General features: G+C 44.9%; 1 protein-coding gene across 6 annotated transcripts in view; it reads right to left on the bottom strand.

The window, feature by feature from the left end:
* Positions 1-12,048, bottom strand: part of QSER1 (glutamine and serine rich 1) — a 30,770-nt gene extending 18,722 nt beyond the window's left edge. Inside the window, exon 1 of one of the 6 annotated variants that reach the window (XM_072337973.1) lies at positions 11,847-12,048. In XM_072337973.1, coding sequence (XP_072194074.1) covers positions 11,847-11,962 — 116 coding nt within the window. In that variant the 5' untranslated portion in view covers positions 11,963-12,048. The other 5 variants (XM_072337972.1, XM_072337971.1, XM_072337975.1 and 2 more) reach the window with 5 other exon arrangements.
* Between the last annotated feature and the right edge of the window lie 280 nt (positions 12,049-12,328).

The raw sequence follows: 12,328 nt of genomic DNA, 5'->3' as shown, positions 1-12,328 counted from the left end.
TCCAGCCTGAGCTGTGCTAATAGCAGACACATCTTCCATCCCATCTGCTCACAGGATACGAGTGCTCATATATTCCAAATGCCAAGCTAAGGCACAAGCATGAAGAATGCAGAACTCTAGAAGAGAACAAGAAGCCTCAGCTATAGCATTTATCAATTGCACGTGCCGACTTCCACATAAGTAAATGTATTTTTAGAGAACTGCCAAATCTCAATTCAGAGTGAACACAAAATAACCTCTAGAACCATACCTCAAGAAACCTGTTAACTACAAGAATCTCTTCACTCCAGTAAAGCTACTTGAATAAACTTCCTCCTTATTTCTATCATGAGAATAATCAAAGCATAGGATGACTTTATTTTATTCTTTAAACAAACGCCCAGCTCACAGTTAATGCAACCGCAACCTCAAAAATGAGTCTGCTTTCAATAAAGACACTGTATTTATTAGAACAGTTAATTGTTTATTGTATAATTACTTGTTGCTGGAATGTAGATTCTTATCTCTAAAAGCCTGCATATATGCTTTTGGTTTACATAGGCTTATCCCAAACACAAGCACAGCAATCTGAAAGATTACAGCCTCGGGGTTTCTTTTTATGAAATTTAACTTTTAAACAGATGAACTTACACAGGCTGTAATTCCCATATCAAAAATCCATTGAGCATGGCAAATATCATTATGGCCATCTAGTCTCTCATACTCTAGTTTCACAGTTTGTTAGAATATCACAAGTGTTCCCACTTGTGCTCAAATACTACATTACTTCCTAAAGAAAACATATTCCTGTTTCTTGGTACCTGGTTGGTTATTATTAGTTGCTACGTAGAAGCCAAATCTATTTCTCCTTAACACTAATCTATCACAGCCATTTCTCACTTCTGCTGGCATAGTTAAATGCACAACAGAGTGACTACTGCTGGAAAGCAATGCAGATTTCACATACACATTTGGGAAGTAGCTCCCTCTGAAAGTACGCTCATTGAAAAGTTCCATTCAAAAGATCAGAGATATCCTATGTAGAACTATCACTATTTGTCATTGCTGTAAAGATGCAATCATTCTTGTCAATGAGAGCAAAATAACTCTGTTACTAGTCAGCTGCACTGCTTGGTTTGATAGAAGATATTAGCTATCTAGTAAAATTTACTGAACAAAATGTGTATCCTTTGCACTTTACCTGTTACTAGCATACCTCAACCTTGACTTACAGCTCTTTATAATTACCTACTATTAAGTATTTCCTGAATCAACGGTTCATGTTATCTTTTTATATTGCTGTGAAGGTAATTTACCACCACGGTGCTCTTCAGCTTAATGATTTCATACAAATTTAGGTCACCGACTGCAGTAGGGTGCTGACTTACATTGCATGAGCCAACAGCCTCAGCTGCCAACACAATTATTTGCTTTATGCTACCAATAGGTGCATTTCTTAACTTGAAAACAGAAGGGAAGCACCGCTTTTGCAAGGAAACAAAATGTAGCAGCAGTAAGTACTGAAGATACAAAGTAGCCTTTTAAAAGACACATAGTAGCCTTTTAAAAGACACATACTAGCCTTTTTAAAAACACATAGTAGCCTTTTAAAAGCTTGCTTGCTTTCTTCAAAGAGCCTTGCTCTGCCCTAAGGATCCATACGGAACAAAACGAAGACAAAAAACACTGCTATGTATTAAAGCAATCACCTTTCTACTTAATTCTCAATATCAATTTTCTTTACAGTTGACAATTTTGACTTTTTTTCCCTTAAGTTTAGTACCCAAGCAATTCTTTACAGCCCTAGAGAAACATATAATGCTTCTATGAAAAACAGACAGGACATTGAAGAAGCAAAAGATATTGCTGGGTGCAAGACTTCATTCTTTCATTCTTAGGCTGTTGTAAGTCCTGCCTCTGATATAAATGAGAACAGCTTCAAAAAGTGAATTCCTTTAAATTACAGGACATTATCAAAGTATTCAAACTGTGAAGACTGTTCTGACAATGAAACTGGACACCCAGAAGACGAGCTGTTTCCAAAACACAGCACAGCTCTCGGGCTTACAAGACGGAAGTCCAAAACAACCAACCTAAACAAGACAAAAATCATCAACCTGACATGCACCGTGAAGCGGCCGGATGCAAGGTAAGCGAGGGAAACAATGTGATTTCATTTGGGGCTGCCCACCTCTGGCTTACTGAAAACAACAGAGGTGTGCTGACTTGTGGGAAGATGAGTAAGCACACAGTCCATTTATAACTAGATCACCAAAGTGATTAAAAACACACCAGTATCTTCATATGGATGAGGAAATATCTTAAAACTCATCATTTGCATTTTATCTGACTTGAGATTCATGTGAAATAGGAGTAAAGTTAACTCAAGTATATTTGAATTAAATTACATTTAAAAGAAATCCAACAAAATGTGCTTAGCCATTTATCCCAAAGCTCAGACACTTTGCGAAGGCATCTCCTTCCAGGTAGCTCTTCAAATAGCCAACTGTGAGGTCCAGTTAAGAGCCTGAAAGCAAAGCTGATGAAGTGCCAAGTAGCACAGACCATTCAATTTTTAAATATTGAAAATAACATTCTTCTAAAAAGAAGAATATATATAAATATTCACAGCATCCTATGAAGGCAGAAAGAACAGAAACATCATATTTATTATAGATGAAACGGAGGGCCAATGGAAAATGGCATGGCCTTCAGCTGCCCTCTCTCACAGCGATGGAAGTCGCAGGACTTTGCCACAGTCAGTAAAACAATGTTAGAAGTACGTATATTTAATCCAAAATAAGATGGATCTTGTACTTAAAAATCAAACAAACAACAGAAAGGAAAACACCAATGACTGAGAAAACAAAATCATAAAGAACTGAGGTATTTGCCTGGGAAGAAAGCAGTTCCTTAAATGAGTTCAATACAGCTAATACCTTCTAGTCAATCAGTACTGTCCAACTGATAGGCCAATGTGCTTCTGAAACTTCACAAAGCACTTAATACCAGCGCAAGGAAAACAAATCCCTGTTCAGTCCACAGACTGGTTTTCTGGCTCACTTCAGTGCAATGTTGTTTAGGAATGTATACGATGTGCAAATTTTCACCTCTGTTGGCCAGTCTCAGTCATGCTAAGAAGAAAAAAAACCAACAAAAAACAATGCCGTGAGAGCAAAGGTGCTTCAAAGCTTTCAAATGCTAGAAGGTCCAATTAAAAACAAAGAGGAGCCAACACCCTGTATCTAAATTCTCTTGGTTCTCTCACTGGACTATACAAGAGAGAGTCCTTTACACTTGAAGAGTCAACCAATATTTGCACAAATTATATATATGTATTTAATAGCCTGGAATAGTTACAGTAGCTGCGAAGTAAAAGGAAAAATAATTTGATGCTCAAAAAATGAAGCACACCACTGAGAAATTAGCAAATTACCCTGGAAGCTGATATGTCTTAAAAGGGAACAGGTCGGATGTTACTGCACCCAAGAGCAGATATCTATTGCATTTGCCTGGCTTGTTTTTGAACTATCGCATAAGAAAACAAAGAGTTGACAACATTTTAAGGTGTCTTTAAGCTCTGTTATTCTGTAAGATAGAAGGCTTCCGAAAGGTCAGAAAACACAGAGTTAGACTTCAATAGTATTATATTACAGTAAAATACAACATCCTGTTTTATTCACAACCTGCCTGTTATATTGCATTCTCAGCTTCTAAGATAGTTACAGACTATGCATTCAGCATAAAGCCAACATACTGCAGGCTCCTTCATTAAAGATGAACTCATAAAGCAATGCTCATTTCCCACTTGACGCACAGCCTCCATGAATGTGACTGAGACCGCTGGTGCTTGGGCACAGAATGCCTGAGGTACTCGCCAGAGGAAACGCTCCTTCCTTCCTTGCTTTCCAGGGCCAAGGTGAGAGCTTCCAAGAACTAAACTCCTAGGCAGGAAATCATATGTAGGTAATTGCTGGAACGAGCACAGGTTTGCACCATTCACGTGATTCTTTCCTTGAACGTATGTCATTTCTTCACAGAGGAAAAAGGATTTCTCAGCAACAAAGACCTGTCTCCATTTTATTCCCATGCTAATGGACCTGACTTATTTATGCTTGAGCCTTCTAAAGAGGAAAGGCAGAACTGCTTCAGGAAAGCAAAAACAGTCTTAATGGTACCCCAATACGTGAGTGCAAGTGCTGGCCTGCCTGCCTAAGGAACCTGTGGAGTTCCTAATTATAAATCTGTTTTCAGAAAAGCACCACTGAAAAAACAAATACCGGGGTTTACAAAAATCAGGCTATGAAATATGCAAAGATAACCTGAAAGGTGAAGATGTGTCACACAGTTTCCCCGATACCTTCTGCTCTGCTGCTCCCTGCAGAAACACAGCTGGTACCACCTTATGTCCGAAGCTTGCTTAGAGACATACAAAGCTCTTCTCAAGAACACCACAGCACGAACAGTTGAGCACACAGCACAGTCCTCTACAGTTGGCCAAGATGCACACCAAAATCTTCCATTACTTTTCATTGCAAAATTTTATCTTTAAAAAATCAGCAGAGCGTTGTCTGAAGATGCGGCTTAGCCGCATCAATGCCTTATAAAACAGACGATTCATTTCAGCTCCTGAGATGTTTTGCAACCCTTCCCATCCCTCTCCACTACTACAGTGCCATAATTTGTGGTAAGCTTAAGTATTACCTTTCAGGTTCTATATAAATGCTTGATTTCTTAATAAGCTTTTTATTTCCCGATTGTGTGGAAAAGATGAAGTTGAGATGTTAATCACAAAAGATAGAAGAGATGCAAATATCTCTGTCCTATCAACTGAGCTATCTTAAACAACACCTCTCCATCACCACACCTCCAAGCACTTTACAGTCAAATTACCCATGAATTACCTTCTACTTTAAACTAAGGAAACTAAAGCAACACACTAGACCACTCAGATTTATAAAAGAGGCCAAGCCCCAAAAGCAAAGATTTAAGCATCCTGTACTGAAATAAGAGTCAATTTCTCAAGGTTTCAAAGCAAGTATTTCTAAACCATTGTGAAGCTCAAGCTTTGCAGACCAGAGCCACAGAACTTGCACAGAATTGAGGCAACTACTCACCACCTACATTTAGGAATGCAAACTGCAATTTCCTTGTTCATCTGCACAGCCCCGCAACCAAATATTCTCTAAGTCTTCTAGCAAGCCTAGATGTTACCCACATTGGTTTCCCCACCTCACAACACACAGCAATAGGTAAGCAGCTCAGATCACCTCCTTTAGATTCAATAAAGAGGCACCTCTGTGACTAACATCCCTTCTATCCTAAAGTAGGAGGCGTGCTCAGAAAAGATTCACATCATGATTCACATCGTAAAACACATCAGCAAGAGTCCTTTACATTAAAGGAAACACCAGAGGATGCTGCTCCCCACTTTTATAAGGAAGCTAAGCATAGTTCTTGAAGAAGTGTTCAAGCTAAATTCATCCAGTGCTCACTTCATCTTAAAACAGCATCACCTACATTTCTAGCCTTCCAAAGAGGACCCTGCTTATCATGTTGTCAGCAGAAGTTCCTATTCATACCATCTGAACCCAGTTGCTTGAGTACTTCAACTAGGGAAACCCGTGCTGTTCAAAATTGCTGCACCGTGTTTACTTTCCATTGGGAAAAACTTCACCCTACATAACAAATTCCCGTATTACACCCCAGCATTCATTGTAAGATCTTCTAACTTTCAGGCAGGCTTCTAAACAAAAAACAAGTAGTAAGAGAGAACGAGATGACACAAACACAAGTCATAAAATCCTTCTAAACGATGAAAAACCGTTATTTGCTTTTAAAGAGAACAACAGAAGGGAGTTTTCTGGAGGGGAAAAGATCAGAAGGAAATGCCAGCTCTCTTCAGCAGCTCGGAGGATTGGTGACATCCACATCACCAGCCCCAGCACTGAACTGAAATCAGCCATCAAGTGCTTGCTGCTCAGAGGCTTAAGGTGTCAGCTCTCTAGGATCACCCTTTGTATAGCAAACACTCGCAATCGAGAAAAACTTAGTATAAATGCTATCCCTGGTAGACTCAATAGAGAATAAGGAAATGTGAGGAACATATGAACTGAAGGATTATTCACTGCCTAGCACCGGAATTTTTGACACGAAGAAGAGAGAAAGTAAACAGGATGTGGTGTGAAACACTAAGTTGCCATACTTCTGAAAGGGATTTCCTGGTCAAAACAAAGTGCAACACGCAGCGTGCAGCACAGGCTGGTACATTCAGAACATCAGCCTGATTGCACACACACGCAGCACACGTGCAGTGACCATTTGTCTGCCACAGTCCAAATGTCTAAGAACTTTTAGACAAACTGCCAGACATCTGGAAACACAAGATGAAGGGCCAGAACTGTCTAATTCTTCTCCTGCAACACTCAGGTAAAAAAAGAGAACTATCTCCAATGAAATCTAGACGTATGACAGCCCTGTGCAACTCATACAGAGTTATTAAGAAGTATTCCTTCATATCCTCCTATGTAAATAGTATTACTCTCAGATAAGTACGCCTAAGGGTGCCTTTTACCTGCTCGGTGTAATTGGTTACACTTATTCAAGTCTCAGGCAAGCATCAGAGGTAGGCATGTAGAAGGAAGATGAAAAGAAAGGCAATGCGGGCAAATAAGAGCTTGTCTTAACACATATAAGCTCTCAGTGAACAGCTCTGGAATAAGAAAATCCAAGCATGCAGGTGTTGGTGAATAAAAGCTCCCTACCCCCCGTTCCCTTTAACCCATGGCCAGAGTAGTTCTGAGGACAGCAAGAGTGTCCATTCACCTGTAACAGCCCATTCAGAGCAAGAAGACGAGGAAGCAACAAAAGGAGAGACTACAAAATCAAAACTGATGAGATCTGCCTTGTAAAACAGGTAAATCTGGTGCTTGGTAACTGAGAGCTCAGTCGTCCCCGAACGCACCTCTTCTCTTTGCTTGAAACTCCTCCGAGTTCTATCACTTGCATGGCACAGCAAGACGCGCCTTGCTGGAGAGGCTGAATGCTGCATAGTGTCTGCATGGCATTCAGAGTTATTTTTGTCCCGCTTAAGGCCACCAAGGAAGGTCTGAAATGACAAGATTCACGTGCTATCTTTTAACCGACTTTATTTTAAGTGTATGGAACGGGCATTCATAATACAAAATGACTTTTTGATACGCACGAGTTGTGAATGTATCAGAGCTCTAAGATTGTCTATAATGAATAAAACCAGGCAGAGGTGCTTTTTTTCTAACAAAGATTTTGCTAAAAACAACTTCCTTCCCAAGACAGCATCACGCCAGGATCAACAGCATCTCCAAAGGGGGAAAAAAAAAAAACAACGAGGTGGGCAAAAGTACAGAAGAAACAAAGGGAAAAGGTTGTTCTCTGACGATACAAAGTAAACGCTTACACTTAAAGTAACAGGATGAAAGATAAGATACACATACGGACTGAAAGACTTTTTGCAAAGGTGAAAGAATACAAAACCCCTTTCTTTCCGAACAAGGAGGTATTGAGTAACCTGCGGTGAAGCTCTCAACTCCATGGGAAAGAGCTCACATCTGAAATATCATCGTAGGTGACCTCAAGATGGACCCAGTGTTTGACGGGGTTCCTTTCTGAGCGCTCCTCCTGGGGATCTGGGCAGCAAAGCCTTGTCAGAACACCTGCTGAGGACAGCAGGGCTGCACCCTCAGCTCCTTCTGCAGCTAATAACAAGGTGCTTGAAGCGCTTGCTGTAGTTGGCATGCTCCCACACAGGTCAGCAGCACATCGCTTCAGAAATGCCTTCTGGGCTCATTCATTCAGTCCCCATAAAATACCTGTGCTACTCCATAGACTGTTAGTGTTCCACTGGGTGTGTATGAACATTTCTAATACAGAGCATGACAGAAAGTTCAGTAATATTTAGAAGCGACTCACCTTGTTATATGTTTATACATTTTATTTAATCATTCTGTGCCTTCACCTTTTAATAGAAAACATTTTACACACGTTCCGTTTATAACCTTTAGTTTTCAGCATGAGAAACACCACATCACAAAGACCTGCTTGTAGAAAAGATGTTTAACAACAAACATTGTTTTCTACCTCTCAGGAAGTTTCTATGTTCTATATTTTTCTACGCTGCCTGCATTTTTCACTTTTATTTCCTACAATTTCTACATCTATGCACAAATAACTTCAGATTGAGTCCTACCCAAGTCACAACCATACAGCTGTTATAGCCAGCTTGACAGCTAGGCAAAAAGGGTAAGTTGAAAAGAAAAAGAATCCTAATGGTGTGTTATAAAAGTTAAAGTCTCGCAGTTACATAACTTTCCCTCTGAACTATCAGTAAGCAGTTTGTTATTTTACATTAGCTGCTATAAATATAGGTCACACTAAGCAAATGTCAGTGCTATCTATTGTAAAGAACCGTCTCAAATTAAGTGCCATAAAACCCATACTTCTGGGTAGGACAAAGATGGACAAAGACTGCCAGGCCAGAAGAAACATCAAAGACCACAGCAGATGCCATCAGGTTTAAAATAACAAATAGCTGTGACTGTCATTCAGTGACACAACACAGGGTTAGGTCCTAGAGCTGAGCTAACACCGAAGAAGAGCAATTAGCAAAAAAATCCTTCTCTGAATGAAAACAAGAGGGCTTGCCAAGTGGGACATGTACTCAACCAGAAACTCATCATCATTATCGCCTTTTAGCATTTCTCCTTCCAAGTAATTATGACAGTCTCTCCAACTACTACACAACCATCATGTTTTGCTGAAGACCGAGTTTTTCCTCAAGCAAGTAACAAACCGATTTGCTGCTCAGCACGGGACTGTGTCACCAAAGAGACAGCATCTGTGCAGAAAGAAGGTTTTCTAGGAGATTAAAGGTCATCAGAAGCATTCTGCAGGAATTCCTTCCAGCTGCAGAGAGACAGCATAAGAGGCACGGGAGAAATAGGGAGCGCGGAGGACAGGAGCGCCCATTTCAGCCCTCCTGCTATGGGCTGCTTTGAGTGCGCTGCCCAAGCGCTCCTCAGTGCGACTGATCTCTTCTTAGCTAATGAAGAGGTTCTGGAGATTTCCATTTTCACCACCCATTCTCAATTCATTGAGAATTCTATTTACTAGTGGATAAGTTATGTCACAGCAGACCTGGTAACGGTGTCCTTACAATACTCCACCACACGCTTCCTTTGATAGGAACAGTGCCACTGCACAGACAAAACAGTGCCTGCAAGAAATAAGGAGCAGGATAAAAACCAGATGGCTGAAGTTAAGTACAGGATGACAGAAGCAAAGCTTGTAGGGAGGGGAAATCATTTTGATGAGCCACGACTGCGAACAAGGCTCTGCACACAAAGGGAACACGGCCTGCCACAACACAGCCTGCACCAGCATAAATATCAGGACAGCCTGACGGAAATATTGCTGGCTGTACCACCTGAAGGCCACATTCTCTCCAATCTAGTACCAGGTGAACACGGCACACGTTTTTGTAATTTAACATCAGATTAACACAGCTTCAGCTGTTCAGATGACTACCTGTCAGCCACAATCAAAACCAGCGGTTGGAACAATCTACAATGCAAACCACGAGTGCTTGAGCTCCGTTCCAGCACCTTCATGACCTGCTCCCAACCTCAGTAGTGACCAGCATGGCTCTGATGTCCCAGTTCTCCACCCACACTGAGGTGAATATCAGTGAGAGCAGAAACACCTGTGCGCGCTGAGACTGTATTTAACACTGTCCCTGATGCAGTTTACATCCTACTGTATTTTAATTCTTACCAAACAATGCGAACCCTAAAGAAGAACCTGATACAGGAAAACTTCAGTATATTACAATTCATAGTGCATTTCAGTCGCCACCTTTAAAAATATACCATTTATCACCATCTACACAACCTCCAGATTAAACTTTTAGGAATGAAAGGCAGCCTGAGTGTTACAGGTATCAGGCAATGATCCCATAAGCTTCTGCAAGGTACTCGCCTTGGGACTGCTCCCTGTACCATTTCCATCAAGGAATTTCCAACATATAAAACTGATACTGCTTTAAAATAGCACCTACTAAAAAGATTGAAGTCGTGTTTTGAAAGCAGGGCTGTTGCTTTTCAGAACGCAGAAAATAATCACTTGTGTTTCTTCAAAGACCCCGGAGGGATCCAGTGTTTCTTAACTGACCTGGAAAATACAAAGCTTCTACATGGAACAGATGACATGATCCTCCACAGATGCTGAAAACTGGCAAGAGCAATACAAAAAGGGCATGTCGCTGACTACCGCTGCAGCCAACATATTAACATGACTAAGAGAAGTCCAACGATTAAAAAACGAAGATGAAATAGAACAGTGGGAGATCCTGTTTTACCCCGCTGGCAACTCTGAGGGGACCAAAGCAGCTTCACAGAGCCCAGGTTGTGGCCGGGAACCCAACACTCCTTGCAGCTCTCTGTGAAATGGGGAACCTGGAGCCTTGGGCCACACAGAGATCTTCTTTCTTAACATCAGTTTAATTGCTTATAAAATACACTGTCTGCAGTCCAAGGAGAATGACAATAAATTGGAGGGCACCCAGGAGAAAACCAAATAAACAAAGTTGAAAAAGTAAAAAGAAAGAGAGAAAAGAGAAAGCCTGGTAACAAACTTGAGAAAGTTATCTTTCTCAATAATGAGAACGTAACACAGAAAACTGATGAAAATTCTAAAGAATTCATTCTTGGGAAAGCATGACTTACCATAGGGCTGCCAACATCAATAGGACTGCAAAAGGCAGCCACCTTCAGCTCGAGAGTAAGAAATGAAATGCAGAGCAGTCAGCTACATCTCACCAAGGACTGTGCTGAACTGGAACGGGCTGCCCAGAGGAGCTGCGGTCTCCTTCCTTGGAGATATTCAAGACCCTCCTGGATGCTTTCCTGTCTAACCTGCTGCAAGGGCTCAGACCTGACCATCTCCAAAGGTCCCTTCCAAACCCCACAACCCAAAAACTGCGAACTCACTGGGAATTTGTAACCCCACGTTCTGAAGCACGAGCTCCAGCTTCAAACACAGAGGGAAACAACAAAAAGAAGCGCCGTGGCCTGCACGATGAGGCCGGACCAGGTGAGCGTAGCAGTCCTCCAACCCGATGCCCCGTTCATCTGACCAGGCATACCAAAACACGGCCGGATCGCCGCAGGTCCCCGGCTACACACGCATCTATCTGAAAGGCAGGTTTTCATCCTCAGACCGCCGCCTGCCTTCACACCGTGCCGCACAGATCGGCACCGCAGCTCTACCGGCGCAAATCTCACCGCCCAGACAACGCTCCTTGCAGCCCAGCGGAGTTCCGTACTCGGAGAACACCGCGAGGCCAACGAGACGGCCCGGCTATCTCCGCACTTCCCGGAACTCCACCAACTCTCCCTCGGCGCTCCCAGCCAGTCTGGCGGCGAGGCGGCCCGCACGCAGCGCCGGAGGCGGCGGGCAAACGGGCGGGCGGATCACGCGAACCGGCGGCGGCGGCTGCGGGCCGAGGTCACCCCTCCGCCGCGCCGCATTGTTCCCGCTCCGCGCCCGCCGCACGCGGGCCCCGCTCCCCGCCCGGCCCAGGCAGCGCCGCCTGAACTCTTGAACCCGCGGCGCCGCAGCCCGGCGCGAGCCTCCGGGGCGGAGAGCGGCGGCGGCGCGCCCCGCGCAGGCAGCCCGCCCCACCGCAGGGCCGCGGCCGACCGGCCGCACCGCGCCGCGCCGCCCGAGAGCGGCCTCGCCCGCCGCGCGGGGCCCCGGCTTCCTACCCGCGGGGCCGGGCCCGGACCCAGACCGCGGCCTTTCCCCGCCGCGTCCCCCCGGCGGCCGCTCCTCACCTGGGTTTCGGGCCGCCGGCGCCCCGCTCGTAGGCCCAGGCAGCGGCGGGCTGCGCGGCGGCCGGGGGCAGCGGCTCGGCGAAGCTGGGGGTCGGCGGGTAGTTCCTGTCCATCATCGGGGCAGGGCGCGGGGCGGCGGGGGCTCCGCTGGGGCCCTGCGCGCAGGGCGGCGGCGGCGGGGAGCGAGCGGGGCGGGTGGGAGCGGCCCCCCCCCTGCCTCATGCGGGGCGGGCAGCGCCGCGGCCCCCTCCCCGCCGCGGGCCAGGCCGCCGCGGCCCGGCCCCCCCTCCCCGCCTCCGCTCCCCTCCCTGCCGCTCAGCCGCGCGGAGCCACGGGCGGCGGCGGCGGCGGCGGCGGGGGTTGCGCGGCGGGCAGGCGGGGACCCATGTCGGGCCGCTCCTTCCCAGGATGCACCTCCCCGCCACGGCCCGCGGCTGGGAGCGAGCGGGGCCCGGCGCCGCGGCCGGGGGGCAGGGGAGGAG

Source organism: Excalfactoria chinensis, chromosome 5 (genome assembly GCF_039878825.1).
Source record: "Excalfactoria chinensis isolate bCotChi1 chromosome 5, bCotChi1.hap2, whole genome shotgun sequence".
NCBI classification, from domain to species: domain Eukaryota; kingdom Metazoa; phylum Chordata; class Aves; order Galliformes; family Phasianidae; genus Excalfactoria; species Excalfactoria chinensis.
The sequence above is the reverse complement of the archived record's forward strand: the minus strand, read 5'-3'. Positions and strand labels throughout refer to the sequence as shown.